The sequence below is a fragment of the Megascapheus bottae genome, chromosome 2 (assembly GCF_031878675.1).
Source record: "Megascapheus bottae isolate mThoBot1 chromosome 2, mThoBot2.hap1, whole genome shotgun sequence".
Lineage (NCBI taxonomy): Eukaryota > Metazoa > Chordata > Mammalia > Rodentia > Geomyidae > Megascapheus > Megascapheus bottae.
This window is the reverse complement of record NC_143510.1, coordinates 90,420,288-90,448,219: the sequence shown is the minus strand read 5'-3', so window position 1 is coordinate 90,448,219 and position 27,932 is coordinate 90,420,288. Positions and strand designations below refer to the sequence as shown.

Below are 27,932 nucleotides of genomic sequence, written 5' to 3'. Positions count from 1 at the left end.
AGGGTGCAGGCGCGCAGAGGACACGGGGAGAACGGTGAGGAGGCGCCCTGGACCCCAGGACCCCCTGATCCCACAAGGGAGGCACCGGGGTCGCGGCCGCGGCGTCCACGCCGAGCGCCCGGCGCAGCGAGCGCGCACCACCGCCCGGAGTCCCGAACTCCAGTTCCCGCACCGCCCGGGCCGGAGCGGAAGGCCCCGCGGTCCCCGCACTCCCGAAGCCCGGCCGGGTTCCCCGCTGGGACGGGGCTGCCCATCCCCTCCCGGCCCCGGCCCCGTCGCAGTGGGCCCGGCCCGGCGTCAGTCTCGGAAGGACTCCAGGGCTGGCCCCTTGGTCTTCAAGGTCACGTCCTGCGCAGGGACCGGGCAGCGCGAGCAAGCGCGTGGGCCGCCGCCCGGAGCCCCGCGGGCCGGGTCGGCCGCGCAGCCCACGTCGGAGTCCCCGGGACGGCGAGGGGGCGTGGCTCCGACGGCGAGGGGGCGTGGCTGACCCTCCGCGCCGGAGCCCCGCCCCCTGCCCGTGCGCGCGCGCGCGCCCGCCCGCCCGCCGGCGCGGAGGAAAACGTTGCGCAGGTTCAAAACATGGAACGTCGGCGGCGGCGTGAGGCAGCGCGAGGGGGTGTGCGCGCGTGCGCGTGCGCGCCGGGCCGAGGCTGACGGGGACCCCGCGGGCCCCAGCCTCGCGCGCCGCAGCCGCGGCCCCGCAGCTCCGCCCCCGGCCCGGCCCCGGGCCCGGCTCGCCCGCCGCCCCACATGGAGCTGTCAGCCATCGGTGAGCAGGTGTTCGCGGTGGAGAGCATCCGGAAGAAGCGCGTGCGGAAGGTGAGGCCCCGGGCCGGGGCGCCTCGGGTCCCCGGCGCCGCCCCCTCTAGGTTAGCGCTCGGGGCGAGCGGGGCGAGCGGCCCCGGCCGGCCCCGCGTGCCCCCGCCGCCCGGCTCTCCGGCCCGTGCCTCAGTTTCCCCGCCCTCCGCGCCGGGATCCTAGGACTTTGTAAGTTGTCGCTCTGAGATGCGTGGAGCCGCCGGAGCTGGACGCGGACGGGACCGCGGGGACGCAGAGCGCCGACCCTGCCCTGGACGCGCTGGGGGCGGCGATGAGCCTGGAGCCCGCGCGCCGCTCGCCGGGACCCGGTCCCGAGGAGTGGGGGGCGGACTCGGGACGGGAGCCCCGCGCCTCGGAAGTTCTTCCGCCGGACTTCGGCCTCTCGGCTCCCCGCCCCCCGGCGCACACCCCGAGTCGGCGGGCGCCTCGCCCTCCCCCGCCCGCGCCCGGCATCCCCGGCCCCGCCCCCGCCGCGCCCTCCGCGCCCGCCGCCCGCCCGCCCCACGCGGGGCGCGATCGCGGGGGCCGCGGCCGCCCTGGCCCAGCCCGCTCGTCCCCCTCCGAGGAACTCCTGGGGAGGTCGGCGCGGCCGCGGGGCGCACGCCGGCGGACCTGAGCGCGGGCTGCCGCTCGGCCCGTCGTCCTCCCTCCGCATCCCGGGCGGAGCGCCGGCTCCCGCTCTCCCCGACTTCCCCGGAGGGCGGCCTCCGCCTTCGGGCGGGGCTCCGACCTTCACCCCCTCCTCCCCTTCCCCCACGGTCCCCTCCGGCCGGGGGGAGGGGACGTGGAGCCGGGCCTCACTCGGCAGGGGGGCTCACCCCGGCCGGCCGGCTCTCCTCCCCTCCCGGAGAGTCCGAGCCCGGGCACCCTCCCTCCCTCCACGGGGTGTGGGGGGAGGACTCTGGATGGATGGGGAGACTATAGATGCCTCGCTGGGTTGCGTGTTTTTGGAGAGAGAAATGGTCCTTGAGGAGGTGCCAAGTCCGGGACTGAAAGGTGTGGTGGAGAGAGGTGCCCTCCTCACTGCCCAGGGCTGAGCCGCACCGGAGCCTGACCGCCTCCTCCGGGCTCCTCCTGGCGCCCGCTGAGCCTCACATCCTGCGGATGGGGCTGGAACTGTGGGTACTGGGGGAACGTACCAGAATCCCAGTCTCTTCCCACTTGAAAGGAAGCTGGGTGCCAGTGGCTCACACCTCTAATCCCAGCCACTCAGGAGGCCACGGTCTGAGGACTGCAGTGGCCAGCCCTGGCCTCAGTGTGAGACTCCAATCAACCCCCAAAAGCCTGAAGTGGAGGTGTGGTTCAAAGAGCTAGAATGCTTTTTTTTTTTTTAAAGCTAAAGGACAGAATTTAGGATCTGAGTTAAGCCCCAGTACTTACTGTCCAGAAGCATACTCACACAAATCTGCACCCCTGTATCTACAGGTGGCCTCAGTTTCTCCACATGTGACAGGCTCTGAACTTGGGCCTCACTAGGGGCTGTTGTTTGCTGAGGTGGTCCTATAGCAGTCTTTGGGGATGTTTGGGTGGCAGACAGCTGTGTCCCAGGGGGGCTGGCAGAGACAAGTGTGGGTCTCACTGTGTCTGTTTTCTTCCTCTCTTCGCAGGGCAAGGTGGAATATCTGGTGAAGTGGAAAGGATGGCCCCCCAAGTAAGGCTCCTGTGTGTGTGTGTATGGTGTCTGTGTCTGTCTGTCTCTCTGTCTACCTACCTGCCCACCCTTGCCAAGCCTACCTTTAGTTCCAGCTCAAATGCTGACCCACACGAGATGATCAGCTTCTCTGGGCCTCAGTTTCCCCTCTGTCTGTTCAGGGTTTGCATACAGGCTGGGTGAGGGAGGACATCCAGCTTCTCCTTCCACTTTTCTCTTCCTGCCACCACCTGTCTTCCCTCACTACTTTCCACCATGAGAGTGGAGACTTGGCTTCAGCAATTCTTCTGGCCAGGTATAGGGACCTCAAAGTGCAGCAAGTCCAGCACTGGGTGAGGAGACTTCAGGTTCCAGTGCCCAGCAGGGAGAGGCAGAGCCCTTGGGTGGCATTTCCCAGGGCACAGGAGTAAGTTGCTAGTCAAGATTGCCTTGTGATGATACCCTGACCTCTTAAGAGAAGTAAACAGGCTCAGCGAGGGAAAGCAGCTTACCGTAGGTCACCCAGCATGCAGGCAGAACTGGGACTTGAACTGGGTCTTCCCAGCTGGAGGTTTCTCCACTTTTGTTTCCCTAACCTCCCCTCCCAGAGTTGGCAGCTCTGAGCCAAGACCTCTCCCAGCCAGCTGCTCCACCTCTTCTGCCCAATCAGGAATTCTGTCACAAACCAATCACCTCCTTAAGAAGAGTTGTCAGAGTAGGGGAGTAGCTAGTCTGTTGGTATGTGGGTGCCCTGCCCCTCCCCCCTCCAGGAGATGCCTGACTCCTGGGAAGCTCCTCCACCTTGGCTGTGTATCAGTGCTGGGCCTTCTCTCTTCCAGGGTGGGGGCTGACATAGGGTTGAGTTCTAAGGTACCCTGGGGGATGATGGGAAAGACAGTTCTGAGTGGGAGCCCTGCTTCTGCTTCCCTCTGCAGTGGTCCTGGGAAACCAATGGCACCCTGATAACCGGGATATGAGTTTTAGATTCCAGGCCAGGCTAGCTCCAGATCAGTGGTGAACCCATGTGCAGACACCGAGACGTCTGGGCTTCTGCTCCCTGGCTTTTGAGTTGGACTGGGCAAGCTTACAGGGCAGGTTGTTGTGAGGTTGGATTTTCCTAGCCTGAGCTCTTCCATGAATGTGCAGGCTTGCTAGCCTTCTAGGCTTGTTTGATTGTTCATTTGTCCACACTGGGGACTGAGGTTCAGGGATTCCACTTCCAAACTAGACCTCAAGACCTCCTTAGTTATTCTAATGTTCTCTGCTGGGTGCCAGCAGCTCACTTACCTCCAATTAATAGCTCAGCAAGAAGCCAAGATCCTGTGTTTCAAGCCTTAGTCACAAAAGGGGGTGGGGGGAAGTATGTTCCTCTAGTCTTTCCAGGTGGAGATGTCGAGGCCCCTTAACAGGGGAGGTCATTACAAGAATGTAACTGAACTGTAGGCAGGCTGCATGCAGCTGGATGCCCACCCTTGCCATCCATAATGCCATCTGAACTTGCTTGGAGACATGGTCATTGTGTGTCAAGTGGAGAGCCACAGCCCCTGTATCTGGCTTTGCACACCAGGGAGCTTCTCTAGGCCTGGGAGCCTTGGCTGGGCAGTGCCAGCTTGGGGAGAGAGGGCTCATTTGCCCTGCTTAGCACCACTCTCTCACCTCTGGTCAGGAGGGCTTCTAGAAATCACAATACAACAGCTGTGATTAGAAATAACGTTCTTGAGCCAGGTTGCTGTGCAGATATTGCCCATTTTTTTTCTGTAACATTGGGTAAATGACTGCCTTCCCCCTTCCAGTAGAGCTGGCACAGGGCTACCTTCTGGAAGTTGCCACAGATGACCTCAAGAGGGGCTGGGCCAGAAGGCACAGAATGCCATTTGTACATAGTCTGGGTCCTTCCCAGGACCCTCCTACTCCCTAGTTGAGGACACCTTTTGCCCACTGTGATCATAGCCTCCTTCTTCCAGTAGGCCTGGTTCCATGGGGCTTTAGTAATGATAGCATTGGGACAGCAGTAGCTAAGTAACCTTGAGCCAGGCATTGGCACATTTACAGATGGGAAGGGATAGACCCGCGGTGGAGAAGAGCCTGTGCCAGGGAAGATTTGAACTGTCCAGTGGCATGCAGCCTGCTCCAAAGGGAACCAGCAGTCCCCTGCCTGTTGGCCATATGTTGGCCCGCTGGGTGTGCTCAGAGGTCTGAGCATCCTGACTTTGAACTCTTCACGTGTGGAGGCCAGCTGTGTGACCCGGCAAAAGCCTCCACCTCCGTGTTTGCGTGTCTCCATCTGTAAACTGAAGGCATGCCTAGGACAAGCTCTTGAACTCTAGGTTTCTGAAATTGATTGGCTGTGTGTTTGCCCTTATTATGCACCTCGCCGATCTACGTGCATTGAGTGGCTCACCCTCCACTATAACCCTGCGGGAAGGGAAGGGATTACCGGGTGAGCCCCCCAGAGGGAGGCTCTCTGCTTCCAGGCCCGCAGCTGCAGACTGGGCCTCCTTGCAGCCAGGTGCAGCCAGCTGCCTGCACCGCAGAGAGCGGAGCGGGGTGGAGCGGGGTGGCCGCAGGGTCTCCTCCGCCCCATCCCCATCCCCATCCCCATCCCCGCGGGCGGGAGCTGGCGCTGCCCAGCCCCGCACGGGCGCGGCGGGAGCTTGTTTACCCGGTGGGGGCGGGGCGCAGGTCACGTGGCCGTGTTTATCTCCAGCTTGCGTGCTGTGCGTGCGCGCCGGCGCCGGCCCGGGGGGCGGGACTCCGAGCGCTCGCCCCTGCTGGCAGCATTTCAGATATGCAGATCCCTGCGCAGAGCACTCCGGGCCGGGGCGGGCCGGGGGGTCCCCCCGGGCTAGGGTTCTGCAAGGCTTGGCTGCCCGGCTCGCAGCAGGGCCCCCTTGGTTGTGCCTCCTCCCCACGAGCAGCCACCACGGACCAGCTCAGTGAATTAACACATTGCCCCAGTCCTCGGTTTCTTCATCTGCAAAGTGGGGGTGATTTAGGAACCTACCTCTTCGGAGATGGGGAGGCGGAGGCGAGCTCCTGGCAGGGCCCTTGCACCTGCTGCCACCCTCGCCGGGATTTCTTAAGAGGAGGGAATTGCAGCCTGTGACTCCGGCGTGGGAGCGCGGGGAGAGGACCGGCCTGGGCGGGCTGGGCTCGGAGTCCCCTAGTGGAGGGTTGGCTTTCTGCAGCTCAGCCTCACCCAGCCAGTTGCCTTCATTGATGAGTGGATGGAGAAGTAAGGGATCAGGCCAGGCTTACACGTGTGTGTGCTCCAAGCAGGACAGGTCTGTGGAAGACGGTGAGCCAGAGTGCACAGAGCTTGTGAGCAGAGTAGATCTCCGTGGCTCAGTGTACTAGATGGGTGCTTCCTCATGTCTGGCCCCTACCTTATGCAACAGGGCTGCATGGTCCTGTTTTGGTTTTTGTATATGGGTTATTTATCTGTTTATGCACTTATGCATTTTGTACATCTATAGATGTATATTTCATATATATACATATGTATATTTTTTGTTGTTGTTGTTGTTGGTCTTGAGGCTTGAACACTGTCCTTGAACTTTCTCATGGCTAGAGCTCTAACATTTGAACCATAGCACCACTTCCAGCTTTTTCTGTGTATGTGGTACCGAGGAATTGAACCTAGGGCTTCGTGCATGCTAGGCAAATGCTAGATCTACCACTAGACCACACTCCCGACCCAATATTTCCTATATTTTTTATTTAAAAATATTGTACTTGGCGCTGGAGTGTGGCCTAGTGGTAGAATGTATATACACACACACATACATATATTCACACGTTCTTGTATCTATGGTAATACTGATTTTTCCATTTTTAGAAAAGTTGGCTTTTAGAATGAGATTATTTAGACACAAAGCGTGTGCTGATTTAGTCTTATAGAGGGTGCATGCCTGTAATCCAGCGCTCTGGAGGCTGAGGCAGGAGGATGAGAATTCCCTGCCAGCCAAGACCTGTCTCAAAAGGAGCTATTTTTGGGTGCCAGTGGCTTACTCCTGTAGTCCTAGCCACTTAAGAGGCTGAGATCTGAAGGTGGAGGTTTGAAGCCAGCCAGGCAGGAAAGTTTATAAGAATCGAAATTTAGAGGAAAAAGCTAAGGGAAAACACTTAGGCCCTGGGTTCAAGAACCTGTACCGACTCCCACCCCATCCCACCCCAGCTACTTTTAGATTCTGAAAGTAGCTTACTCTACCCCAGTGTGCAGGTGTGAGGAGTCGGGGGGGGGGGGGGGGGGGGGAGGGAAGGAAGTGGCTCAGGCTACCCCAGCTTGGGCACTCTTGGTGCCCTGTGGTCTGGGGTAATGAAGGGCAGATGTAAAGGAGGAGGGCGCAGACATAGACTCAGGGATTCTACACCACTGCACCACTCCCAACAGCCAGTGTTTACCAGATGCCAGTTGTGGGCCAGACCCAGGGAACTTGGCTCCTGTGGCCTAGTGTGCTGAGCTAAGAGGGAGCTGCTCCCCCATATTGGAGGCTGTGGGGAGAACAGGGCTGGGAGTTTGGCCTAGTGGTAGAGTGCTTGCCTAGCATGTGTGAAGACCCTGGTTTGATTTGTTGGTACCACATATACAGAAAAAGCCAGAAGTGATGCTTTGGCTTACATGGTAGAGTTCTAGCCTTGAGAAAGCCCAAGAACAGTGCTCAGGCCCTGAGTTCAAGCCCCAGAACTGCCCCCCCCCCCCAAATAAAACCCAGGAGAACATCAGCACTTTCCCCACCCGGTACTGCCCCAAGCTCTCAGCTGCCATGTTTAATTTGTGCCAGTGGGGAAGAATCACTTAGTGTTACCTAGCAGGCTGAATCAGAGCTGGGGTCTCAGCCCTGGCTGTGTGACTGCTCTGTGGGAGGAAGGGTATCCCAGGCACACAGGGACCTGAGCATCCAGCATGGATGCCCTGTCTAATCTGTAGCAGGACCCTATGGGATTGGGGTGTGGGTGGAGGGGAGCCCAGGTGCCATAAAGCCTTCCTGATGACACTGGTCAGCCACACCTTCCTGGTGGGGCCAAGGCCTGGTGACCTCAGCCCTGACCCAGCAGCCACAACCTTGGGGTACCAGGTAGCGGCAGGGCAGCTCTGACCCTCTTTCCTTTCGCCAGGTACAGCACGTGGGAGCCGGAGGAACACATCCTGGACCCTCGCCTTGTCATGGCCTACGAAGAGAAGTAAGTGCCCTCAGGCTGCTGCTAGGCCTAGCCTGAGGGCAAGGTGGGGCATAGTCCAGCCTGATGGCATAGTCCAGCCTGGTCTGCAGCCAGAGAAAAGTGGATGGCACCTAGGACCCCTGGTCCCTTTCCTGTCCCTTTGGTCGTGACTTCTGCTCTGCCACCATCTCTCTGTGTAGCACTGTTCTGGCATGGGCTTCCTTTCCCATGAGGAATGTAAAAATGGAGGTGCCCACAAAGGTGTCACTGGTGGTGGCAGCAACTCTGCTGGTACAGCTCAGAGTCTCTGGAGATTCCTGGGAAAGAAGGGACCTCTGATGAAGTCAGCTGAGGCCTAGAGGGGGGTGTGAGCTGCAAGCCAGGCCTCTGCATACCAGGAACTGTGTCACAGAGCCTTGCTTATGTGACACTTAGGCCGTCTCCTGAAACAGGGTTAGGTCTTGATGCAGATAAATAGGATCTGCAGGACTCTCCCTTTCCTGCTGCCTGGAAGACCAGCCTTGATGCCCAGGCTGAGCCCAGGGGCCTGGCCTAGTCACCACCCAGTTAGTTGAGGGGGGGAGGCTGCTGGGTCCTTTGTTCTCTGTCCCTGAGGCTCTGAAGATGTAAGCAAAGGGGACTGAGGGAGTGAAGGACCACTTGAGCACTGTTGTCTAAGTGCATGGTTGTGTTGTCCCACGGAGATGTTGTGTGAGTGTTTGCCCCTGGGGATGGCATCTATACCGGGCATCTGCTGGACACTAAAACAGCCCGGCTTCCCCCCCTTCCTCACACTGCCAGATCCTTCCTCCTCCGGTTCCCAGGACTCCTAAACGCAGGGACCCCAGTTCTTATCAGCTCCCCCTACAGTTGGGATGGGTTGACAGATTTCTGAGCTACTCTCCTAAGAGTAGAAACTAAACTCCATTCTTGGGGATCCCCTGTGTTGTCTGGGCTCTGTAAGGACCCTAGGTCCTGAGGGAGCAGTGGAGGGGGTCTTGGGTACCTTACCTCCCTATAGATGTCAGCAGTGTTTCCTTTTCTTCTGCCACCTGCTTTGCACCGCAGGGAGGAGAGAGACCGAGCGTCGGGGTATAGGAAGAGAGGCCCAAAGCCCAAGCGGCTTCTGCTGCAGGTAACCCCACTGCTGTGGGCCTCTGCCCTGCCCTGCATGTGCACACTCTTGCTGAGACCCCAGCCAGGCACTGCAGGGTGGGACACTCAGTGGACACCTCTCCATGGAGGGGGCCAGCAAAGGCCAAGTGTTGGCCGGAGCCTGGGGGAAGTCTCTGGCAGCAGGGAGGGCACATTTGTAAAGGGGTTTGAAAGCTTGCAGTCTTGTGACTATGGCTTTGTGTGATGTTCGAAGTCCTCAAAGACAAAATTGCAATCGATAGTCAAGAACCTTAGAAACAAACTTGAGAGCTGAGGGAGTGTGGGAAACAGCCAGGTTCTGGAATAGAGCTTTGAGCTGGCCAATTCTGAGAAGCCTGACCTTTGGGAGTGGGGAGAAGCCCATGGAACCCTCCTCTGTGGTAGCCTGGTGTTGAGGACCTCAAAGTGGATGGAGTTTAGGTTCTGCGCAGGTGTCAGAGCTGGAGTTTCATCCGTGTCCTGGGTGACGAGTGCATGTTCTCCTGTGTAGTTCACGGGGGCCAAGGTACCTGGACCTTCGGATGTGCAGTTAGCCCAGAGTCCTGAGAGCCTTCCTTTAGCCCACATGAGCATATGGGTGTGTGGCCTCTTCATAGAGCATGACCCCGTGGACATTAGCCTGCTGGGCCACATGCCCAATGCCCTCCACTTAAGAACACATCTTGAGCCAGGCGCGGTGGCTCACGCCTGTAATCCTAGCTACTGAGGAGGCTGAAATCTGAGGATCATGGTTCAAAGCCAGCCCGGGCACTAAAGACCATGAGACTCTTATCTCCAGTTAACTACCAGAAAACTGGAAGTGGTCCTGTGGCTCAAGGGGTAGGGTGGTAGCCTTGAGTTGAAGAGCTCTGCAGGGACAACGCCCAGGCCCAGAGTTCAAGTCCCACGACTGACAAAAAAAAAAAAAGAATACGTCTCCTCTGCCACCACACCTGTCATTACTAGGGTTTGAACTTGGAGCCTCACACCACTGGCACCCACCCCTCAGCCAGCCCTTCTACTAGTAGTGTTTGTTGCTGGGTAACAAATTAGCTTCTAACTAGCAGCTAAAAGCAGTGCGCATTTACCATATCACATGGCTTGTGCAGGTCAGGAATTTAGGGATGCCGATTCTTCTGTCCTAGTTCTGGTTACAGCCAGGCTGTTGGAAGGTCCTCTCCGTGTGACCATTACCACCCCCCCCCCCGCCACCCCTCCCCAGCCCTGCCCCGCGGGAAGGGCAAGGAGCCAGTGTGTGTACTCAGCCCAGCATTCTATGAAGCACTGCTACTGTCTCTGTCCTTCAGGAGATAGCAAGAAGCTCGGGGATCTGATGTTTGCCCAAGTTGCCCAGGTCAGCTGTACCTCCCCGTTAGAGGTGTGGCCTCAGGTCCGTCAGAGCTCTCGTGACAGGTGGCAGTGGAAGGAGTAATCCCACAGTGACGCAGGATCTCCCTGTGTCTGGACATTACAGACCTTAGAGCTGTGTAGCTTCCCCCTTCTCCCATCAACGTAACAGATGTCAGATTGCAGAACTGCAGGCTCCCCTCGGGGGAGAGGGTCACAGTGTCCTGAGCCTTGTGTCCTGAGGGCCTCTCATCTTCCCCTAGCCCTGCTGTGATTTCAGCTCTGCTTCAGAAAGCCAGATTCTTACTTTTAAATGCAGAGCAGGAGCTGGAACTCAGGGCCTTACACCTGCTAGGCTAGGCAGGTACTCTGGCCTGAGCCATGCTCCGGGCCCTAGTGACGAGGCTGCAGTTCAGGCACCAAGCAGTGACCATGTTGGAGGGCTAGGGATGGGCTGCAGGCCGGCCCTGAGCCTGGACCATGGGCAGGGCTCTGCTGGGGGCAGATGCCAGCCGGGGGGGTGGGGGTGCATGAGCGGAGATGCGGCAGCTGGCAGCAGGGCCGGGCTGACCCAAGGTGCCCTGGCTTGCCCCCCGCAGCGGCTGTACAGCATGGATCTGCGGAGCTCTCACAAGGCCAAGGGCAGGGAGAAGCTCTGCTTCTCCCTGACGTGCCCACTCGGCAGTGGGAGCCCAGAGGGGGTGGTCAAGGCGGGGACACCCAAGCTGGCGGATAAGGGCCCCTTGGTGCCCGCCCTGCCCTTCCCACTCTGCAAGCCGCGCAAGGCCCACAAGTACCTGCGGCTGTCACGAAAGAAGTTCCCGCCCCGCGGGTCCTACCTGGAAAGTCACAGCCATGGACAGGAGGTCTCCCCGCAGGACTCTCCAGCCCCAGATGCCCTGCAGGCGGCCGGCCCGTGGGAGCCTGTGGAGCAGCCCCCCGAGGAGGAGGGTAAGGCAGCCTGGAACCCCAGTCCAGCGCACCCGTGGCGGTGGCGGAGGGTGGGGGGTCACACTGGACTCATGGGCTGCCCAGGAGCCAGCGGGAGGCGGGAGGGGGCCATCTGCTGTCCTGGCCTCGCCCACCCGCCTGTGGTCAGCCCGTCCCCTCTGTGCCTTTGTCTGTGGCTGCAGCAGATGCAGACCTGGCTGATGGGCCCCCACCCTGGACACCTGCGCTCCCCTCAAGTGAAGTGACCGTGACGGACATCACCGCCAACTCTGTCACTGTCACCTTCCGCGAGGCCCAGGCAGCTGAGGGCTTCTTCCGAGACCGCGGCGGGAAGCTGTGACCCAGGGATCCCACTCTTCCTCAGCTGTTTGCTGGGGCATGGGGTGGGGGACCCCAGAGACTGGGAGGGGCTGGGCAGAGTGATCATTTCATTGGAAGAGAAGACCCCACGACCCTCCTGCCGCCCACCCTTTGTCGGTGAAGGACAGAGCACAGAGCGGCCTCCAGGGAGCACCCAGGCCTCACCCAGCCGGAGGAGCCCTGGCCTTGCCCGCCTGGCTGGTGGTAGCCTCCCCACTCCGGGCCTGCATCTTCTGGAACCTCCCACTCCACTTGGGCTTTATGGTGAGATTGGAGGCTGGCCTTGACCTCCAAGGACAGGATCAGACGGTGGGCTTGAGGTGGCTGGGCAGGGCCCTCATCTCCAGAGTAACCTTTGCCTTTCCGAGATGGGGCTGCCAGCTGAGCCCCTCCTCCCCCAGCAGGTATGGTAGCGCCCGTGTGCATGCCCAGCTACACACACGTGCCCACCTCTTTTAGAAACTATCCAGCAAACCCAGGGCATCTCAGCACAAGCCAGCTCGCCACGGAGCCCCTCACTCCACCTTGCATGTGCGTCATGTGGCGGCATCTGCCAGCTCTGCTTGCCCGAAGCCCTCAGAGCCCAGGGTCCGGGTGTGGCAGCTTCTGAGGCTCCAGCATGCAGATCTGAGCAGGCCACCAGTGAGCCATGTGCCGCATCTGTACGGGCTCTGAGACAGCAGGACCTATCTTTCCACAGATTCTTGTCCTTCCTGGCTCAGCCCTTCCAGCCCTCCTCTCCCCTTGCCCTCCCCTGTGGCTTGCCCACCCAAGGGGGTGGGCATGGGAAGCCAGTGGGGGAGGCGGCCGCCAGTTCTCAGGGCAGCCCTCATCTCCTGGACCCTTCTTCCTTTCTTTCTGTGTCCCTTCCTCATACAACCTGAATGCCATCTTGTCCCCTGTGGAGCCACAGTGTACAGTGGCCCCATGCCACATGCCCTGGTGAGGAGGGGCCAGGGCTGCATCTGCCAGGAGCGGCCCTGGTTTGCTGTTTTACACATGGGCGCCTGACGGGCTGACAGGAAGGTGTCCTGTCCCAGCCCTGTGGGGACAAAAGGCAGATGGAGTGAGGGCCTAGGGGAGCAGGAAGACTGGCCCCCCATCAGAGTCCAGGTGGATAGGACATAGCTCCTATGACTGGGGGCTCAGTGGAATGTGGGGCCCAAGGCTAGAGTGACTTCTCCCCTCTCCAGTTCCCAAACCAAAGAGCCTGCACCCATTGTGTTTGGGATGCCATTAGCAGGACCCTCAAATCCTGAGTCTCCCCTTTTCCTTAGTCTCTAGTTGTCCAGGGTCAATTCAGTGCTTCCATTGGCGGGACAGCCGCCTCAGCCCCAGCCCAGAGGTGGAATCTGGAGGAGGGGAGAGCTGGGGCAGCGGTCAGCTTGGAGCCCCTGAGCCTTGCTTGCAGCACGGGGCTCTTCAGAGTAGGATCTCAAGCAGGCTGAGTGTGTCCCCCCACTTTGGATCTTTGGGGCACAGGCAGCTTCAGTGGAAGCCACACTCGCAGCCCCAGGGTCCTTCCTGTTTCTTGGGCCTGCCATCTGGGTTCTGTGGGAGCAGGCAGCTGTTGTCTGTCTAGCAGCAGAATGTTTTCCTGTCTGCACTCTTTCTGGCCCACTGGAGCCCTGTGACATGGAGTGGCCAGCTCTCCAGAGCAGGCTTTTCTAGCCCAGGATAGGGCAGCTGCTCAGACCTCTCCCAGCCTGGAGTGCCCCAGCCAGGCCCTGGGAGTAGGCCAGGCAGGCAGTTATTCCCCCCCCCCAACAGCCCCTACAAGGCCAGTACTGGGGTGGGAGGAGGCCGGTGGCCACCTGACTGCCTGTCCCCCCCCTCCCATTTTGAATGTAGAGGCTGAGTTGGTACTTGGCTCTTCCTGAGGGGTGGGCTAGAGGACGGGTCACTCGAGTGCGTGGCCCCGCCCTGGGCTCCATGGTTCTCAGGACAGTGACTCCATTGCCAGGTTCCTCCTCCGTTTCGGGGAGGCCAGACCACTGTGCACTGTACAGTTTTGCTTTATAAGTGGCCGTGTGGCCGCCGGTCTCAGCACAAGATGCTTCCTTGCACAGTGAGCGCCGAGCTTAGACTACATGAATGTATTTGGGGGTAGGGCGCAGGCCTGCCCGGGGGGTCGCTGAGTGCAGAGCACGGTTTATTTTTGTACTGATATTGGTAAGAGACTGTATAGCATCTATTTATTTAGATGATTTATCTGGTAAATGAGGCAAAAGTGATTACATACACAGTAAAAATGATTTTAAGATGTTCTTGGGCATTTGATCTTTGCTTCTGACCAAGGGAAAAAGCTCTGTGCTCCTTCAGCAGTTTGGGACTTGGGCCCAGCCTCTGTCACTTTTATGGACATGATCTTTGAAGGTGACTAAGCCCCTTCTAAACCAGCTCTGCCTCCAGAAAAGACCCCACTGTCTACAGCACACAATGGAGAGCAGGCACGGGGTTGGCACTGAGCTGCATTGCTGAAAAGGTATTTCCGGGTGCCACCTCCTGCATCTCAGCGTGTCTGATGGCTTCTCCAGGTTTTCTTTGCTTCCTTTGGACTGTTGACCTGCTGGGTTGACTCCACATCCCAGTGGATTTTAGACTTTACGATCACCTAGCCCAGTGTCGATGGCTCATGCCTGGCTCAGCCAGGAGGCTGAGATCTGAGGATCACGGTTCAAAGCCAGCCTGGGCAGGAAAGTCCGTGAGGTGCTTACCTCCATTTAACCACCAGAAAACCAGAAGTAGAGCGCTAGCCTTGAGCCAAAGAGCTCACGAACAGGGCCCGGGCCCTGTTGGCTAGAAAAAAAATCATCTTAATTTTTTCAATTACAGCATTATCTACTTACAAAAGAAAATGAAACAGTTGGACGTTGTTGACTCACACTTGTAATCCAAGCTACTCAACTCTCAAATTGAATGAAGCCTGACTAGCAGATAAGTCTGTGAGACTCACCTATTAACCAGTAAAAGGCTGGAAATGGAGCTGTGGCTCATATGGTAGAATGCTAGCCTGGAACAGAAGAAAGCTCTGGGACAGCACCCATGCCCTAAATTCAAGACCCAGGTCCCACACCAATAGTAATAGTAGTAATAATAGCAATAATAAAACAAATGGGGAAGGAAAGAAAAGACTTCCAAACTTGGCTAGGGGCAGCAGCCAGTGTGTGGGGGGGGAGGGAGCCACTGATGTTCCAAGGTCACCTTGAGCTCCCTTCTGAGGGTGGTGTGGGTCCACAGCCCCAAGACTGTTGAGAGAAGAGAAGAAAGTGAGCAGGAGCCATGGGTTGGGAGGGGGCGGGGGCGGGGTGGGGTGGGCGGGGGATGGATAGTAACAAGGTGACAGAATGAGGGGAGTGAAAAGACCTTGCAGAGAAAGGCAAAGACAAGAACTGGGAGTCCCCACTGGCAGTGAGGACAACAGAGGAGAGGCAGTGGGAAGGAGGAGGGAGGGCCTGCCCTGGGGACAGGCTTGCTCACCCTCAGGATCCGGCCTAGCCTCCCTCTTATGTTCTTGCTGTACGCATCCAGTTTATCCCAGGGGGTGAAGCTGCTTTGCTGGTGGTTCACAAAGTTGTTCCAGCAGTCAGTAAACTCTGAGGAGGAAGCCATGAAACCAGTGAAGCCTGAGAAGGGCAGGTGCCCTCAGCCAGGTCTCCCTCCTCTTCCCTCCCCTCCCTGGCACCCTCCTTGGTCAGTAATGTCAGTTTTTCTTTTTCTTTTCTTTACTGTAAAGGTGATGAAGGGAGGTTACAGTTACATAATTAAGGTGATGAGTACATTTCTTTTTGGGCATTATTACCCCCTCATTTTCTCCTGTTTTCCCCTCTTCAGTCCCTCCTGCCTTTTTTTTTTTTTTTTTTTTTTTGCCAGTCCTGGGCTTGAGCTCAGGGCCTGAGCCCTGTCCTTGGACTTTCTCAAGGCTAGCACTCTACCACTTGAGCCTCAGCACCACTTCTGGCTTTTTTCTATGTATGTGGTACCAAGGAATCGAACCCGGGTCTTCATGCATGCTAGGCAAGCACTTTAACCACTAGGCCAAACTCCCGGCCCCTTAAGAGTTTTTCTTGATGGCTTTGAATCATGATCCTTAATCTTCAGTCTCTTAAGTAGCTAGGGTTACAGGCATGAGCCACCAGCACCCAGCCACACCTCCATTTCTAGTATTTTGAATGCAGGCTAAGAGTCTGATTTGTCTACCTGGGCTGGTTTTAAACTCTGACCCTCCCATAGGCGGGAACCACCAGTGGCCCCGCACCATTATCTAATGTGGACCACCAGCCTTTCCCCCATCCACTTGCCCCCAGCTGTCTTGTGGAGACTCTGAGCCCCTCCTCCCTACCTTGGAGACCCATGATTGCCACCAGGGCCCCCGACAGCCACAGCTGCTGCAGCCCCTTCTGAAACTTGCGGATCCAGTGGAAATATAGGCGGGAGATGAAGATCCGAAGAGTCAGGCGAGGGAAGTCTTTCTTGAGCTTAGCCAGTTTGAAGGCACAGTCCAGGCAGGGGCTCCATGTGAGGTAACAGGTGATCAGGTAGTCTTGGCTTGGGTCCAGGCCCAGGGAACGAATCCTTTTAATGAAGCAGATTTCTGCGTGGTGACCTTTCTGGACAGGTACCACACACGGAGAAGAGGTTAGCTGGGCGCCAGTGCTCACACCTGTTATCCTAGCCACTCAGCAGGTGGAGATCTGAGGATCATGGCTCAAAACCAGCCCAGGCAGGAAAGGCTGTGACACTCTCATTTCCTGCTAGCCACCAGGAAACCAAAAGAGGCCCTGTGTCTCAAAGTAGTGCAGCACCAGCCTTGGATAAGAGTTCAAGGAAACAGCACTCAGGCCCTGAGTTCAAGCAGAATCTGGAAGTCCTAGGATTAGGGAAGGGGGCTCCACCTATGAACTTCTAATGGGGGTGGGGTCGGTCAGTAAAGAAAATGAAGTGGCTCATGTCTGTAATCCTAGCCACTCAAAAGGCTGAGATCTGAGGATGAAGGTTCAAAGCCAGCCCGGGCACAAAAGGACCAGAGACTCTTTATCTACAGTTAACCTCTAGAAAATGAGAAGTGGGGCTTGGCTCCAGGTCAGGGTGGTAGCCTTGAGCTGAAGAGCTCAGGGGCAGTGCCCAGGCTGAGTTCAAGCCCAATGACCCACACACAAAAAATACAGTGCTTGCCTAGCATGCATGGAAACCCCGGTTCTATTCCTTGGTACCACATACATAGAAAAGCCGAACATGGTGCTGTGGCTCAAGTGGTAGAACACTACCCTTGAGAAAAGCCCAAAGACAGTGGCTAGGCCCTATGAGTTCAGTCCCCAGGACTGGCAAAAAAAAAAAAAAAAAAGAAAAAGGAAAGGCAGGACTCATGGTTAAACCCCTAACTGGATGTTTTACTGGGTAAGAGTGAGTCAGGGTCTTGTCCATCCACACTCACTCAACATTCCTAAAGCTCTCCTGGCTTTTATTTCCTTTTTTTTTTTTTTTTTTTGGTGAGTTATGGGGTTTGAACTCGTCCTAGGTGCTGTCCCTGAGCTCTTCAGTTCAAGGATACTACCCTAATCTGGAGCCAAGCCCCACTTCTCATTTTCTAGAGGTTAATTGGAGATCTAGTTTTGAACTGAGATTCTCAGATCTCAGTCTCCTGAAAGAGCTAAAATTACAGGCCTGAGCCACAAGCACCCAGCTTCCTCTGGCCTTTAAACTGGATCAGGACCCCAGTGCCCAAGGAAAGAGGCCAGCAAACCATCCCTATAGGACACAGTCCCGCATGATCTTCAGATACAACCCTAGGGTTGTTCAAAGCTGTTTCAAGAGAGAGCTGCAAGGGGCGGGAGGGGGCGGGAGGGAGGAGGGGTCCTCGGGATGGGAGGGCAGCATCCCAGCAGGAGGCAGGTGTTCAGCGGAAAGGGGTGGAATGGCAGATGAGCACACTTAACACCTCTCAAGGGGCAGGAAGAGCACTCCGCGGAAGGGAACAGGGTCCCCCTTGACCCAAATCCGAAAGACAGTGGGGAGAGGGGCTGAAGTAGTCAGTGCACACCTGTAGCCTTGCATGCTGCATGCTGGGTACAGAGTGCACGCGTAGATGGCCTGCCTCACACTCAATAGGGGAGCAGTGTCGCTCACACCTGCAATCCCAGCTACGCAGAAACTAAGATCTGAGGATCTTGAAGCCAGCCTGGCCAGACAAACCTTGAGAGTTTTTTGTCCCCAGTTAACCAGCAAAATGCCAGAAGTGGAGGTGTGGCTCAAGTGGTAGAGTGCCAGCCTTAAGCAAAAGCAATAAGGAAGAGTGAGCAGAGGTCTCTGTCAAGCCCGGGAAGAAGGGGTCCTGGCACCTTGTTTTGAAGGCAGCCTTTGGTGGGGGCGGTGGCGTCTCCGGGGCGTGCCAGCAGGTAGCACAGGTAGGTCTTCCTGCGGGGCCGGCGGGGGCCGCAGTGCCTGGGCACCCTGTGGCGATTGTTGAACTGGAAGAGGAATGTTTCTTCTTTTAACAGACTCACCGTGCTTCTGCGCGACAAGAAAGAAGTTAAAGATACAGAGAGCTACTCACAGTCCCTTCCGGGCTAGACTCTACTTATTCTCTAGGCTCTGAGAAGTCAGGGAGAGCTGGGACTACGCAAAGGCAGCCATCCAGCTGGCAGAGCACTGCCCCCCCCCCTCCGTGAAGGCGTGGGCTATCTGTATACCTACTTTCTGGGCTGGGGCTCAGGGCCCCTCCTGGGAAGGAAGGGGCAACTTTCTCTTGGACACCCGTTACCCTCCTGGCTCAGACCCTTGGCTCCCTTGTCCCTCACACATTTGTTCTGGGTGGTCTTATCCCCCTGGGCTCTGTGGCCTGTGGAGTTCTGATGTGGCCTCCCGGGCAGGCTGGTCCCAGCCTGGCTCTTGGTCTCTGCTGCATTTCCTGCTAATGAGGCTCCTGATTTGGGCAGACCCCTGACCAGCCACCAGGCCCCACCTTCTTCCTGCTTCAGTCCCACAATGGGAGGACCCCGTGCTCAGCACACAGACTCAGATCTAACTTCCCTCCTTGCTCTGGTGCGCTGGCTTGGCAGTGGAGTCAGGGCCTGTGTGTGCTTGGGCCACCAGACCGGTTAAAAATGGAAAGCAAAAGGAACTGATGAGGGGAGAACGCGGGCGGGGGGGGGGGAGGGCGCACAACCCAGCAAGAAGGGAAGAAGCTAGCGTGATGGCTCATGCCTGCAATCCGAGCTTCTCAGGAGGCTGAGATCTGAGGGTGGAGGTTCAAAGCCAACCTGGGCGCCAAAGTAAAGTCTGTGAGACTCATCTCCAATTAATCACTAGAAAACCAGAAGTAGCACTGAGGCTCGAGGGGTAAGGTGGTAACCTTGAGCTGAAGAGCTCAGGGACAGCGCCCAGGCCCAGAGTTGGAGTCCCAGGACTCACACACACACACACAAAGGCTGGACCCAGCTGGAGCCTTCTTCCACCCTCTCAGTCTGGCACCTGGTGGTTCCTACAGGACTCTGTGCAATTCAGAAATGGCTGGAAGAAAGTGGGTGGCCAGCGCTGCACCCCGGTCTCCCCAAGCCTCTGAGGATGGCTCAGATAGTCTCAAGTCCAGAGCTTTCTCAGCCTGCTCGAGGTCACCCAGCAAATAAATGACAGAGATGAAGTGCTGGCCACTGTCCCTCCTCCACAACTGGCTGCTTTGTTCCCAGGAAAGCATGGGGGAGGTGGCCTGGGGGGAGGGGCTGCTGCCTTGCAGGGCAGCCAAGTTTGGGATTCGGGGACTTGGGCTCCAAGCCTGCATTCCTGAAGCTCTCTGCCTGCCTTGGCAAGAGAAAGCGGGGCTCTTCCGCGTGAAGGAAACAAAGAACGCTCTGAGAACTGTGTCCTGAGACAGGAGGCTCAGGCTTCTCCCATCATCGGCAGCTCCACACACGGGCACCGGATCCCGGGCTCCCTGAAGGTCAAGCTGGACTTGACCGACCACGCCGTTCTCCCTGGGGACTTACACATAGTCCCCAGCTACTCATCCCCACCCCCACTGTGACCTCTACAACTCAGGATCCTGTACCTTCACTTGACTTTCGCCACCCAAAGCTGGTATTCTACCCGTTGAGCCGCAGCTCCACTCCTGGCTCTTTGCTAGCAATTGGAGATGAATCTCATAGACTTTGCTTCCCAGGCTGGCTTTAAACCTCAGTTCTTTGGATTTCAGCCTCTGGAGAAGCGAAGATTGCCGGTGGGAGCCGCCTGTGCCCTGTACTAATGATTAATTTTCATTTGATAACCTTTGGGTTTCTTTATAGAATGCTTCTACAGCATAAAAATACGTGAGTGAGGGGCTGGGAGTTTGGCCTAGTGGTTAAAGTGCTTGCCTAGCATGCACGAAGACCCGGGTTCGATTCCTCGGTACCACATACATAGAAAAAAGCCGGAAGTGGTGCTGAGGCTCAAGTGGTAGAGCTCTAGCCTTGAGAAAGTCCAAGGACAGTGCTCAGGCCCTGAGCTCAAGCCCAGGACTGGCCAAAAAAAAAAAAAAAAAAAAAAATACGTGAGTGAACAGGGTAAGTAATTTTTTTTTTTTGGCTCAGACCTGGACACTGTCCCTGAGCTTCTTTTGCTCAAGGCTAATACTTTACCCCTTGAGCCACAGTGCCACTTCAGCCTTTTCTGTATATGTGAGACTGACGAATGGAACCCAGGGCTCATGCATGCTAGGCAAGCGCTCTACCACTAAGCCACATTTCCAGACTAGTAGGTGATCTTTCACTGTTCAAGAATGTCCCGTGCCAGGCTGACACAGGATGACCTTTCCTGAAGTCCCAGAGCCCCTGCAGCACCGGAGGCTTGGGTAAGAGTTTACAGTGCCTCAGGAAAAGTGTCCCATCCACCCCCATTTTCCCTAATGTCCTGGGACCACAGCCCGTGGAGATTCTAGGGTGTTCTGGGTCTTTCCAGGAAGGGATCCCATGGGCACACCGGGGGGGGGGGGGTTGTCAGTGAGCTGAGGTGTCGTCCTGCAGCAGGAGTGGCGAGGCAGTGGTGGAAGATGGACCTCTGCTCGCCTTGCCTCAGACAGTATCCCTGCCGCTCTGGACTTGGGGTCCCTGTGAGCAGACAAGAAAACTTGCTAGCTGTCTGAGAAGGATGGAGAAGGGAGATATATCAAATAGCAGCCATGTCTGGCCCTGTGGATCACCAAGCCTAGCCTCTGCCTGGTGCAGGTAACGCCTGACTCAGCCACTTGTGTCCATGTCGATAACCAAAAAGTCAAGGAATGCGGGGGTCAGATTACCAATGTCTCAAACTAGCCAGAAAAGCTGGGAGTGTGGCCTAGTGGTAGAGTGCTTACCTAGCATGCACAAAGACCCGGGTTGATTCCTCAGTACCACATACATAGAAAAAGCCAGAAGTGGTGCTGAGGCTCAAGTGGTAGAGCCCGAGCCTTGAGAAAGCCCATGGACAGTGCTCAGGCCCTGAGTTCAAAGCCAGGACAGGCAAAAAGAAAGAAAGACTGCTATGTTCTACCCTTGAGACCTACACCTAGGTACCTAGGAGATGGGTCTGGGGTGGGGGAGGACTGGAGGGAGGAGCAGCAGGTAGCCTGGGTCTCCAGCCACTGCAGTAGCTCATTTGCCTGTAGGCTGCCAGCTTCCTGCTGTCCCTCCACATCTTCCTGTTTGCAGGTTCCCTTGCCACTCTCTGTTTCACGGGATGGCAGGGACTGGTGGCCTGCGCCCCGCACTGTTTGTCTGCTCCCTGGACACACCTGCACTGCATCTGGGCTTCTTCCCTTCCAGCCACCCTTCCCTCCCATCTTGAGGAGAAGCTGTCAGTCACGGCACATGCTGCCCAGCCCTCTCCACTAATGTCTTAGTCATGCCTTTTTAAAACCATTTACCTCCTTTTACCATTGTCTCCCCTCCCCCCGCCCCGTCTCCACCATCGCCATGGCTAGCTTGTCTGCATGCCACCCAGAGTTTCATCTGAGGGCTGTCAGGGAGAGACAGAGCAGGTGGCATGAGGGACTGGGTGAGCAAGGGCAAGGGAGGGAATGCTGGGAATGGTCAGGCAGAACAAGGGCTCCTGCACCCAGCCCCCACCCGCCCCAGAAGCCCCTTGGCTGGTCCTTGTCAGGAGTCCAAATTCATGTGTTGAAGCCTTAAGCCCCAGAAGTCAGAAGGGAAGCTCTGTTTGCAGACAGGCCCTTTAACCATGGTCATTGGGGAAAAGGGGGCCCGTGGTGTGGGCCCAAGCGCTAGCAGGAAGAGGACATTTGCACATACAGAGACATGGTGTGTGGACATGTGAGGCCAGAGGACAGAGAGGTGAGGATCCAGTGAGCAGTGCCATCTACACCAGACAGGCCTCGGGTCACATGGGAGCCCAGGCCCCGGTGCCGTTTCCTGAAGGATGCTTCAACCACTGCCCCAGCCCGATCTGTGCTTTAGACAAAGGCTCATTTCCATTTAATAGCAAGCCTTGGGCACTGCCTCTCCAGGGGACGCCAGGATCGTGCAGGGCTCCCAGGCTGGTGGGAGGCCAAGAGGAGGACTGTGGTGGTCTGAGCAGGGGTGGGGGGTGGGAAGGAGAGATGAGGAGAGGCGAGCAGACACAAGGGAGCCCCTCACCCGAGAATCTTCCTCAGCATGTTCTCCTGTTGCGTGTAATTGCTGTACAGCCCCTTCCACGGCCTGAAGGGCTCCCCCACAAACTCTTCATAGCAGTCTTCAAATTCTGAGATCGCAAGCACAAGGAGCAGGCGGTCAGTGGGGGAGGCCTCTCCCGGACCCTTGTGCTGGTTCTGGGGCCCCCGTCCGGCCCTGAGCTTCCACCTCTCACCTTGGAAGGACATGGCTTCCAGCTGGGCCCCCTCCTGGCACAGCCTGCGGAGCCCGCACTGGTACTCGGATGCCCAGTTGTAGTAGACACGGGCGACGAAGATGGTGAGGCTGATGTTGCTGTGTTCGGCCAGGAACCGGGCCACGTGGTCCGCACAGTTGGGGCAGGAGCTCCAGGACATGTACCAGGTGAGCTGGCACTCCTCCCTGGGAAGCAGCTCCTGGTCATAGAACCAGTAGATGAAGCAGAGCTCTGCGTGGAGGCCGCCCACCTGCGAGGAGGAAGAGGAGGGGGCGGGGAGAGAGGCTTCCGGTTGGAGGGACAGGCAATGTGGAAGTGGGACCAGGGGCAGTGGAGGACACACCACTTAAGAGACTCAGCCACCCCTCCCTACTGTCTCTTCTCACACTGGTGAACTCCTCCCTTCCTCCCACAGCCACTCCCCAGGTATCACAGCTCTGGCTCCAGCCAGGCCCACTGGGGTTGGCTTGTGCCCTGCTCTGCCTGCTGTCTCTAGGGACAGCATGGAGCTCTGACATACCCCCGGAGAACGTCTGGCCACAGGTGGATAGATACTACACCCTTGAGATGGGACAGTCTGAACTGACACCTACGGCATGCATAATTTTTGTGTTTGTGCCAGTAATGGAACTTTACTCAAGGTTGACATTCTACCTCTTGAGATATATAGGTCTGCTTCCAGTGTGTGTGTGTGTGTGTGTGTGTGTGTGTGTGTCTGTGTGTCTGTGTGTTTAACTGGAGATAAGTCCCTGCAGAGGCTGGGTTTGAATCTCAGTCCTCAGATTTCAGCCTCCAGGATAGCTAGGATGCCGGGCCTGAGCCACTGGTGCCCGGCTTTCAGGAAGAGTTTTTTGTTTTTTTTTTTTGCCAGTCCTGGGCTTGAGCTCAGGGCCTGAGCACTGTCCTTGGACTTTCTCAAGGCTAGAGCTCTACCACTTGAGCCTCAGCACCACTTCCGGCTTTTTTCTATGTATGTGGTACCTAGGAATCGAACCCGGGTCTTCATGCATGCTAGGCAGGCACTTTAACCACTAGGCCAAACTCCCGGCCCCTTTCAGGAAGAGTTTGCTGATGACTCGGCATTGGAATGATCTTATATGCATCGTTCTGAATACGTTGTTAACATTCCCCATCTCTGTCCAGTTTTTTTTTTTTTTTTTTTTGGTCGGGCATGGGACTTGAACTCTGGGCCTGGGCCTGGTAGGGTGGTACTCCTTGAGCCACAGGGCCACTTCCTCTGTCCAAACTTTTTAAACTATGGGCACTAGGAAAAGGTAAGTCGTGTGTGTCCCCCCTAGAATGTTCTAGCAGAGTGGCTGTGGAGCTAGCCCGCTCACCACCAAGGGCTCCCTTTCCTGTAGGTGTTCTGGAAAAGCCCGCAGTCTGGGTGGTGGAGCAGTGAAGGGAGTTGAGAGTTGGCAGCAGATGCGGGCCTGGCCTAAGCACCTGCCAGCACGGTGAGGACAGCCCAGGGGGTTACCGGCAGGAGCCCATGTCCATAAGCTCAGAGCTGCTGGGGTGGGCAGGGTCAAGGGTTGTCCTGGGGTGATAATGTCCACGCCATGGCGTGGGGTGGGGACAGCCCAGCATCCAGCCACGTGACGTGGGATGCTCTGTTGTCAACGAACCCTGCCTTCTCAAGAGCCTTACTTCAGATCTGCTACTGTAGCACACAGCTCCATACCAAGCTATGGCCACAAGAGCTTGTGGACATAGGCGCGCTCCCTCGAGCCTCAGCACCACTTCCGGCTTTTTGGTGGCTCACTGGAGTTAAAAGACTCCAGACTTCCCTGCCTGGGCTGCCTTCAAACCACAATCCTCAGATCTCAGCCTCCTGAGTAGCTAGAATTCCAGGCCTGAGCCTCCAGCCCCAATCTCACCTTTTATCAGATTCCAGGGCTGTCAGGCCAAGTTAGTAGAGCCAAGAACTCTGCTGTCTGACATTTTACTGACTGTTTTTTCTACATGGAAGAATGGCTTAGCTCCTGCCTGAGGCTAGGAAGAATCTGTCCCATACCTGTCTTTGTTTGTAATTGGGTAGTAATGCAGGCAGGCACTTTACCACACAAGCCACGCACACACACACACACACACACACACACACACACACACACACACTTCCTACCTGGTTTCTGAAGACTATCCTGTCCACCAGGCCTTTCTGTACTCTCTCCACTCGGCAGCATAGGATGGTTGTGTGCCGGTCATGGGCACGAAGAAGGTTTTGGAAATGGAAGTAGAATGACCCTCGACTTAAGGTAAACATGGGGTTTCTGGGGACAGGAGAGGACACATAAGCTTTCAGGTGCTGTCCAGGTGCAACTCCTCCCAACCCTCCATAGCCCTGAGATTTCTTTACCATCTTTGTCGGTAGAAAGACTGGGGAGACAGAGGGCAGAGGGCATGCCATCCAATAACATTCACAGTCTTCCCTCCCACTCATTAAACAATGAAAAAGAACAAAAGTCTCAACATTCACAAATAAAAGCACTAGATATTGTATGTCTGGCTTTTTGCTATGCATGTTTTTTAATATTTTTTTTTCTTTCGGGTGCTAGTACGGGCCTTGAACTGAGGGCCTGGGTACTATCCCTGAGCTTTTTTGCTCAAGGCAGGTGCTCTACAACTTAATTCACAGTTCCACTTCTGGTTTTTTTGATTCTGAACTGGAGTTAAGAGTTTCACAGCATTTCCTGCTGAGGCTAGCTTCAAACTGCAACCCTTACATCTCAGCTTCCGGAGTAGCTAGACCGAGAGGCATGAACTACCCGCACCAGGCTTATTTATTTTTATTGTTGTTATTTTGTCAGTGGTGGGGCTTAAACTCAGGGCCTAGATGCTGTCCCTGAATTTCTTTTATTCCAGGATAGAGCTCTCCCATTTGAGCCACAGCTCCACTTCTGGTTTTTTTGGTAGTTTATTGGAGACACAGGGAACTGGTGGTGGCTTGCACCTGTAATCCTAGCTACTCAGAAGGCTGAGATCTGCGGATCAAGGTTTGAAGCCAGCAGAGGTAGGAAAGCCCAAGCAACTCTTACAATCATCAGAAAAAATGGAGCTGTGGTTCCAGCCTTGAGTGAAAGAGCTTGGGAACAGTACTCAGGCCCTGAGTTCAAGCCCCATGACTGACAAAAAAAAAAATTGTCACAGACTTTCTTACCCTGGCTGACTTTGCACCGTGGATCCTCAGATCTCCACCTCCTGAACAGCTGTGATTACAGACATGAGCCACTGGTGCCTGGCTTTGTTTGGGCTTTTTTTTTTTTTTAATTGTTTAAGGTAACACCTAAATTCACACATGTGTGTGAACTACTATTTCGAACTCACTGGTTCCCCCCTCCTGAGAGCAGAGGCCAGCAGGGGACCTGTCCAGATCTCAGAGCTGGTAAGTGGTGGCACTGGATCCCTAGCCAGGCTAGAACAGACCCATGGTACACCATATCACCTGAAATGTTGCCATATTGGCAAGAAACCAAGTAGGAAAAGGTGGGATTCCTTTTACACCAGTGGACCCAGACGAGCTCACTGTGGGCTCCGAGTATGGGGGTTGCAGGGTTTTCATAGAGCAGTGAGAGGGGTCACGGTGCAAGGGCTGTGGTGGGTTTAAACTGAGGGCTGTGTAAGCAGGCATGGCAGTGCAGGAGGCTTGTGGCAGGCAGCTCGTTTACAGAAGCGGAAACGGCAGTGCCCAAGCGGGGCCTTGCAATGGGTCCTCGTGGTATCTGGTAGGGCCAGGAGCTTGTCTTCTGGGCCTGCCCCGCCTATACTTGCTTTCAGCCATATTTTTCCTGTTCAGTAGAACTGTACAGTTTGAAAAAGTGAGCATTTTTCTTGATCATTTTATTTTCTTTCTCAAGTGTCATTATAACTAGGTGGCAGATACTGTGTGGGGGAGGGGGGGGCTCTGCTGCCCCTCTTTTCTTCCCCTCCTAGAGAGTATCTCCCCTCCTCCCCTCCCCTAAGACTCCTTAACATGACAGAGATCCTATCAAAATGCTTTGACCAAAAGTTTGCTTCAAGTCCAGACACGCCTAGAAAACCTGAACAACCCCCGCCCCCCCCCACACACCGCCACCATTGTTACTTCTGACCCAGGAAGGCCCTGGGCAGCTGGGCAGAAGAAGGGTTTGGCCATCACAGACCACAGCCCAGGGCCTCCCCTGAACAGGGCAGCGCTCCTGGGGGCTGGGGAAGGTGTCATCAGGGAGCAGGAAGCCTGGAGAGAAGCCAGAGCTGGGATAGGGAGGACGAAGCAAGCACAGAGGCACCATGGCAGGGGCACGGCTGTGGGACCAGAGGGCAGAGCTTTACCTTATCTGTGCGGATGGATGCTGGCCTCCCGGGCAGGCCGGTCCCAGCCTGGCTCTTGGTCTCTGCCACTGGTGGTGCATTTCCTGCTAATGAGGCTCCTGCTTTGGGCAGACCCCTAACTGCTCCCAGCCACCAGGCCCTCTGAACCCAGGCCCCACCTTCTTCCTGCTTCAGCCCCACAATGGGAGCACCCCGTGCTCAGTGCCTCGGGCTCAGACCTAACTTCTTCCCTTCTTGCTCCGGTGCCCAGGCTTGGCAGTGGAGTCAGGGCCTGTGTGTGCCCGGGCTGCCAAGATTGGTTAGAAAGGGAAAGAGAAAGTAACTGATGCGGGAGGGAGGAAGGGAGGAGAGAAGAGGAAGGAGGGCCAGGCAGGGCAGATGCTCCTCCCTGGTGGCTGCTGATAGAGCCCTTTGCATACCACCCCTGACAGTCGGATGAAGGGAGGCTTGGAGAATCTGAGGGGGAAGGATTGCAGGTCCCGGGGACTCCACTGGCAACGACTGACAGACATATTTTCATTACTCGATTCTCTGCATTAGTCACCTGTAACTTCTCAGTTGCCCAGTGTCACCAGGCCACACAGATCAGATAGCAGATAGCTCTAGATGGCAGAACTGGACCTAGGGCCCAAGAAAAGATCTCTCTCTCTCTCTCTCTCTGTTTCTCTCCTCTCTCCCTCTCTCTCTCTCTCTCATAGCTTTTCGATTATTAAGTTCATTTAAGGATAAAACCCCAAAATTCTTTGGAGGAATGTGTGCACAGTGTTAGCTAATCTTCCTAAATACGTGTCCTCAGTGGGATTTTTGTCCCAAGATAAGTTGAGTTGGGCTGTCTGGAGCCCCTGGGCTCTTCTGCAGGCAGCTCCAGACTGATACTTAGCACAAGTAATGGCGCCCCCAGCTGTCAGAAGGCGTGAACTGTTTCTGTGGCCATGGAAAACAGACACCCTCAGGGTGGTAAATCCATCCTCTACCTATCAGAAATGGACAGATATTAGAAGAAGATGGTGGCTCACATCTGTAATCCTAGCTACTCAGGAGGCTGAGACCTAAGGATTGTGGATCAAAGCCAGCCAGGGCAGGAAATGTCCATTCCACTTTTATCTCCAATTAACTACCAGAAAACTGGAAATGTGCTGTGATAGAGCACTAGCCTTGAACACAAGAGCTCCTGGGTGGCACCTAGGCCCTCGGTTCAAGACCTACAACAGACAAGAAGATGAGGAGAGAGGGAAGAGGAGGAAGAGGAGGAGGAGGAGGAAGAAGAAGAAAGTTACAGTAAGGATTATAGTAAAGTACACAGACCAATAAAGAATTGTTAAATGCACCTGTGTGGTGCTATGGAAGGGGGGCACCAGCTTTGCAACAGCAAGTCAAGTCT

General features: G+C 56.3%; 2 protein-coding genes across 5 annotated transcripts; one reads left to right on the top strand and one right to left on the bottom strand.

The window, feature by feature from the left end:
* The first annotated feature begins 560 nt into the window (after window positions 1-560).
* Cbx7 (chromobox 7) lies at window positions 561-13,671 on the top strand. 3 transcript variants are annotated; one of them, XM_090328723.1, is made up of 6 exons: window positions 561-819; window positions 2,427-2,470; window positions 7,568-7,633; window positions 8,681-8,747; window positions 10,972-11,044; window positions 11,227-13,671. In XM_090328723.1, exons 1-6 carry the CDS (start codon window positions 751-753, stop codon window positions 11,382-11,384), a joined length of 477 nt encoding a protein of 158 aa, XP_090184849.1. In that variant the 5' UTR covers window positions 561-750; the 3' UTR covers window positions 11,385-13,671. The 3 variants fall into 3 exon arrangements, with proteins under 3 accessions (XP_090184849.1, XP_090184848.1, XP_090184847.1); XM_090328722.1 differs by having other exon boundaries at window positions 10,693-11,044; window positions 11,230-13,671; XM_090328721.1 differs by having other exon boundaries at window positions 10,693-11,044.
* LOC150067563 (DNA dC->dU-editing enzyme APOBEC-3-like) lies at window positions 13,583-26,850 on the bottom strand. 2 transcript variants are annotated; one of them, XM_090328719.1, is made up of 8 exons: window positions 26,552-26,850; window positions 24,366-24,513; window positions 22,220-22,490; window positions 22,009-22,114; window positions 17,743-17,914; window positions 15,747-16,014; window positions 14,885-15,000; window positions 13,583-14,652 (listed from the first exon to the last, which is right to left on the bottom strand). In XM_090328719.1, the coding sequence occupies exons 1-8, from the start codon at window positions 26,629-26,631 to the stop codon at window positions 14,605-14,607; spliced, it is 1,209 nt and encodes a 402-aa protein (XP_090184845.1). In that variant the 5' UTR covers window positions 26,632-26,850; the 3' UTR covers window positions 13,583-14,604. The 2 variants fall into 2 exon arrangements, with proteins under 2 accessions (XP_090184845.1, XP_090184846.1); XM_090328720.1 differs by having other exon boundaries at window positions 17,743-17,911.
* Between the last annotated feature and the right edge of the window lie 1,082 nt (window positions 26,851-27,932).

Coding starts and splice junctions, on each gene's coding strand:
- Cbx7 (XM_090328721.1), top strand. CDS start 751: ATGGAGCTGTCAGCCATCGGTGAGCAGGTGTTCGCGGTGGAGAGCATC. Junction 2,471..7,567: donor TGGAAAGGATGGCCCCCCAA/GTAAGGCTCCTG, acceptor TCCTTTCGCCAG/GTACAGCACGTGGGAGCCGG. Junction 11,045..11,226: donor GCAGCCCCCCGAGGAGGAGG/GTAAGGCAGCCT, acceptor CTGTGGCTGCAG/CAGATGCAGACCTGGCTGAT.
- LOC150067563 (XM_090328719.1), bottom strand. CDS start 26,631: ATGCACCACCAGTGGCAGAGACCAAGAGCCAGGCTGGGACCGGCCTGC. Junction 22,115..22,219: donor GGAAGCCATGTCCTTCCAAG/GTGAGAGGTGGA, acceptor TTGCGATCTCAG/AATTTGAAGACTGCTATGAA. Junction 14,653..14,884: donor GGCTAGGCCGGATCCTGAGG/GTGAGCAAGCCT, acceptor TTCTCTCAACAG/TCTTGGGGCTGTGGACCCAC.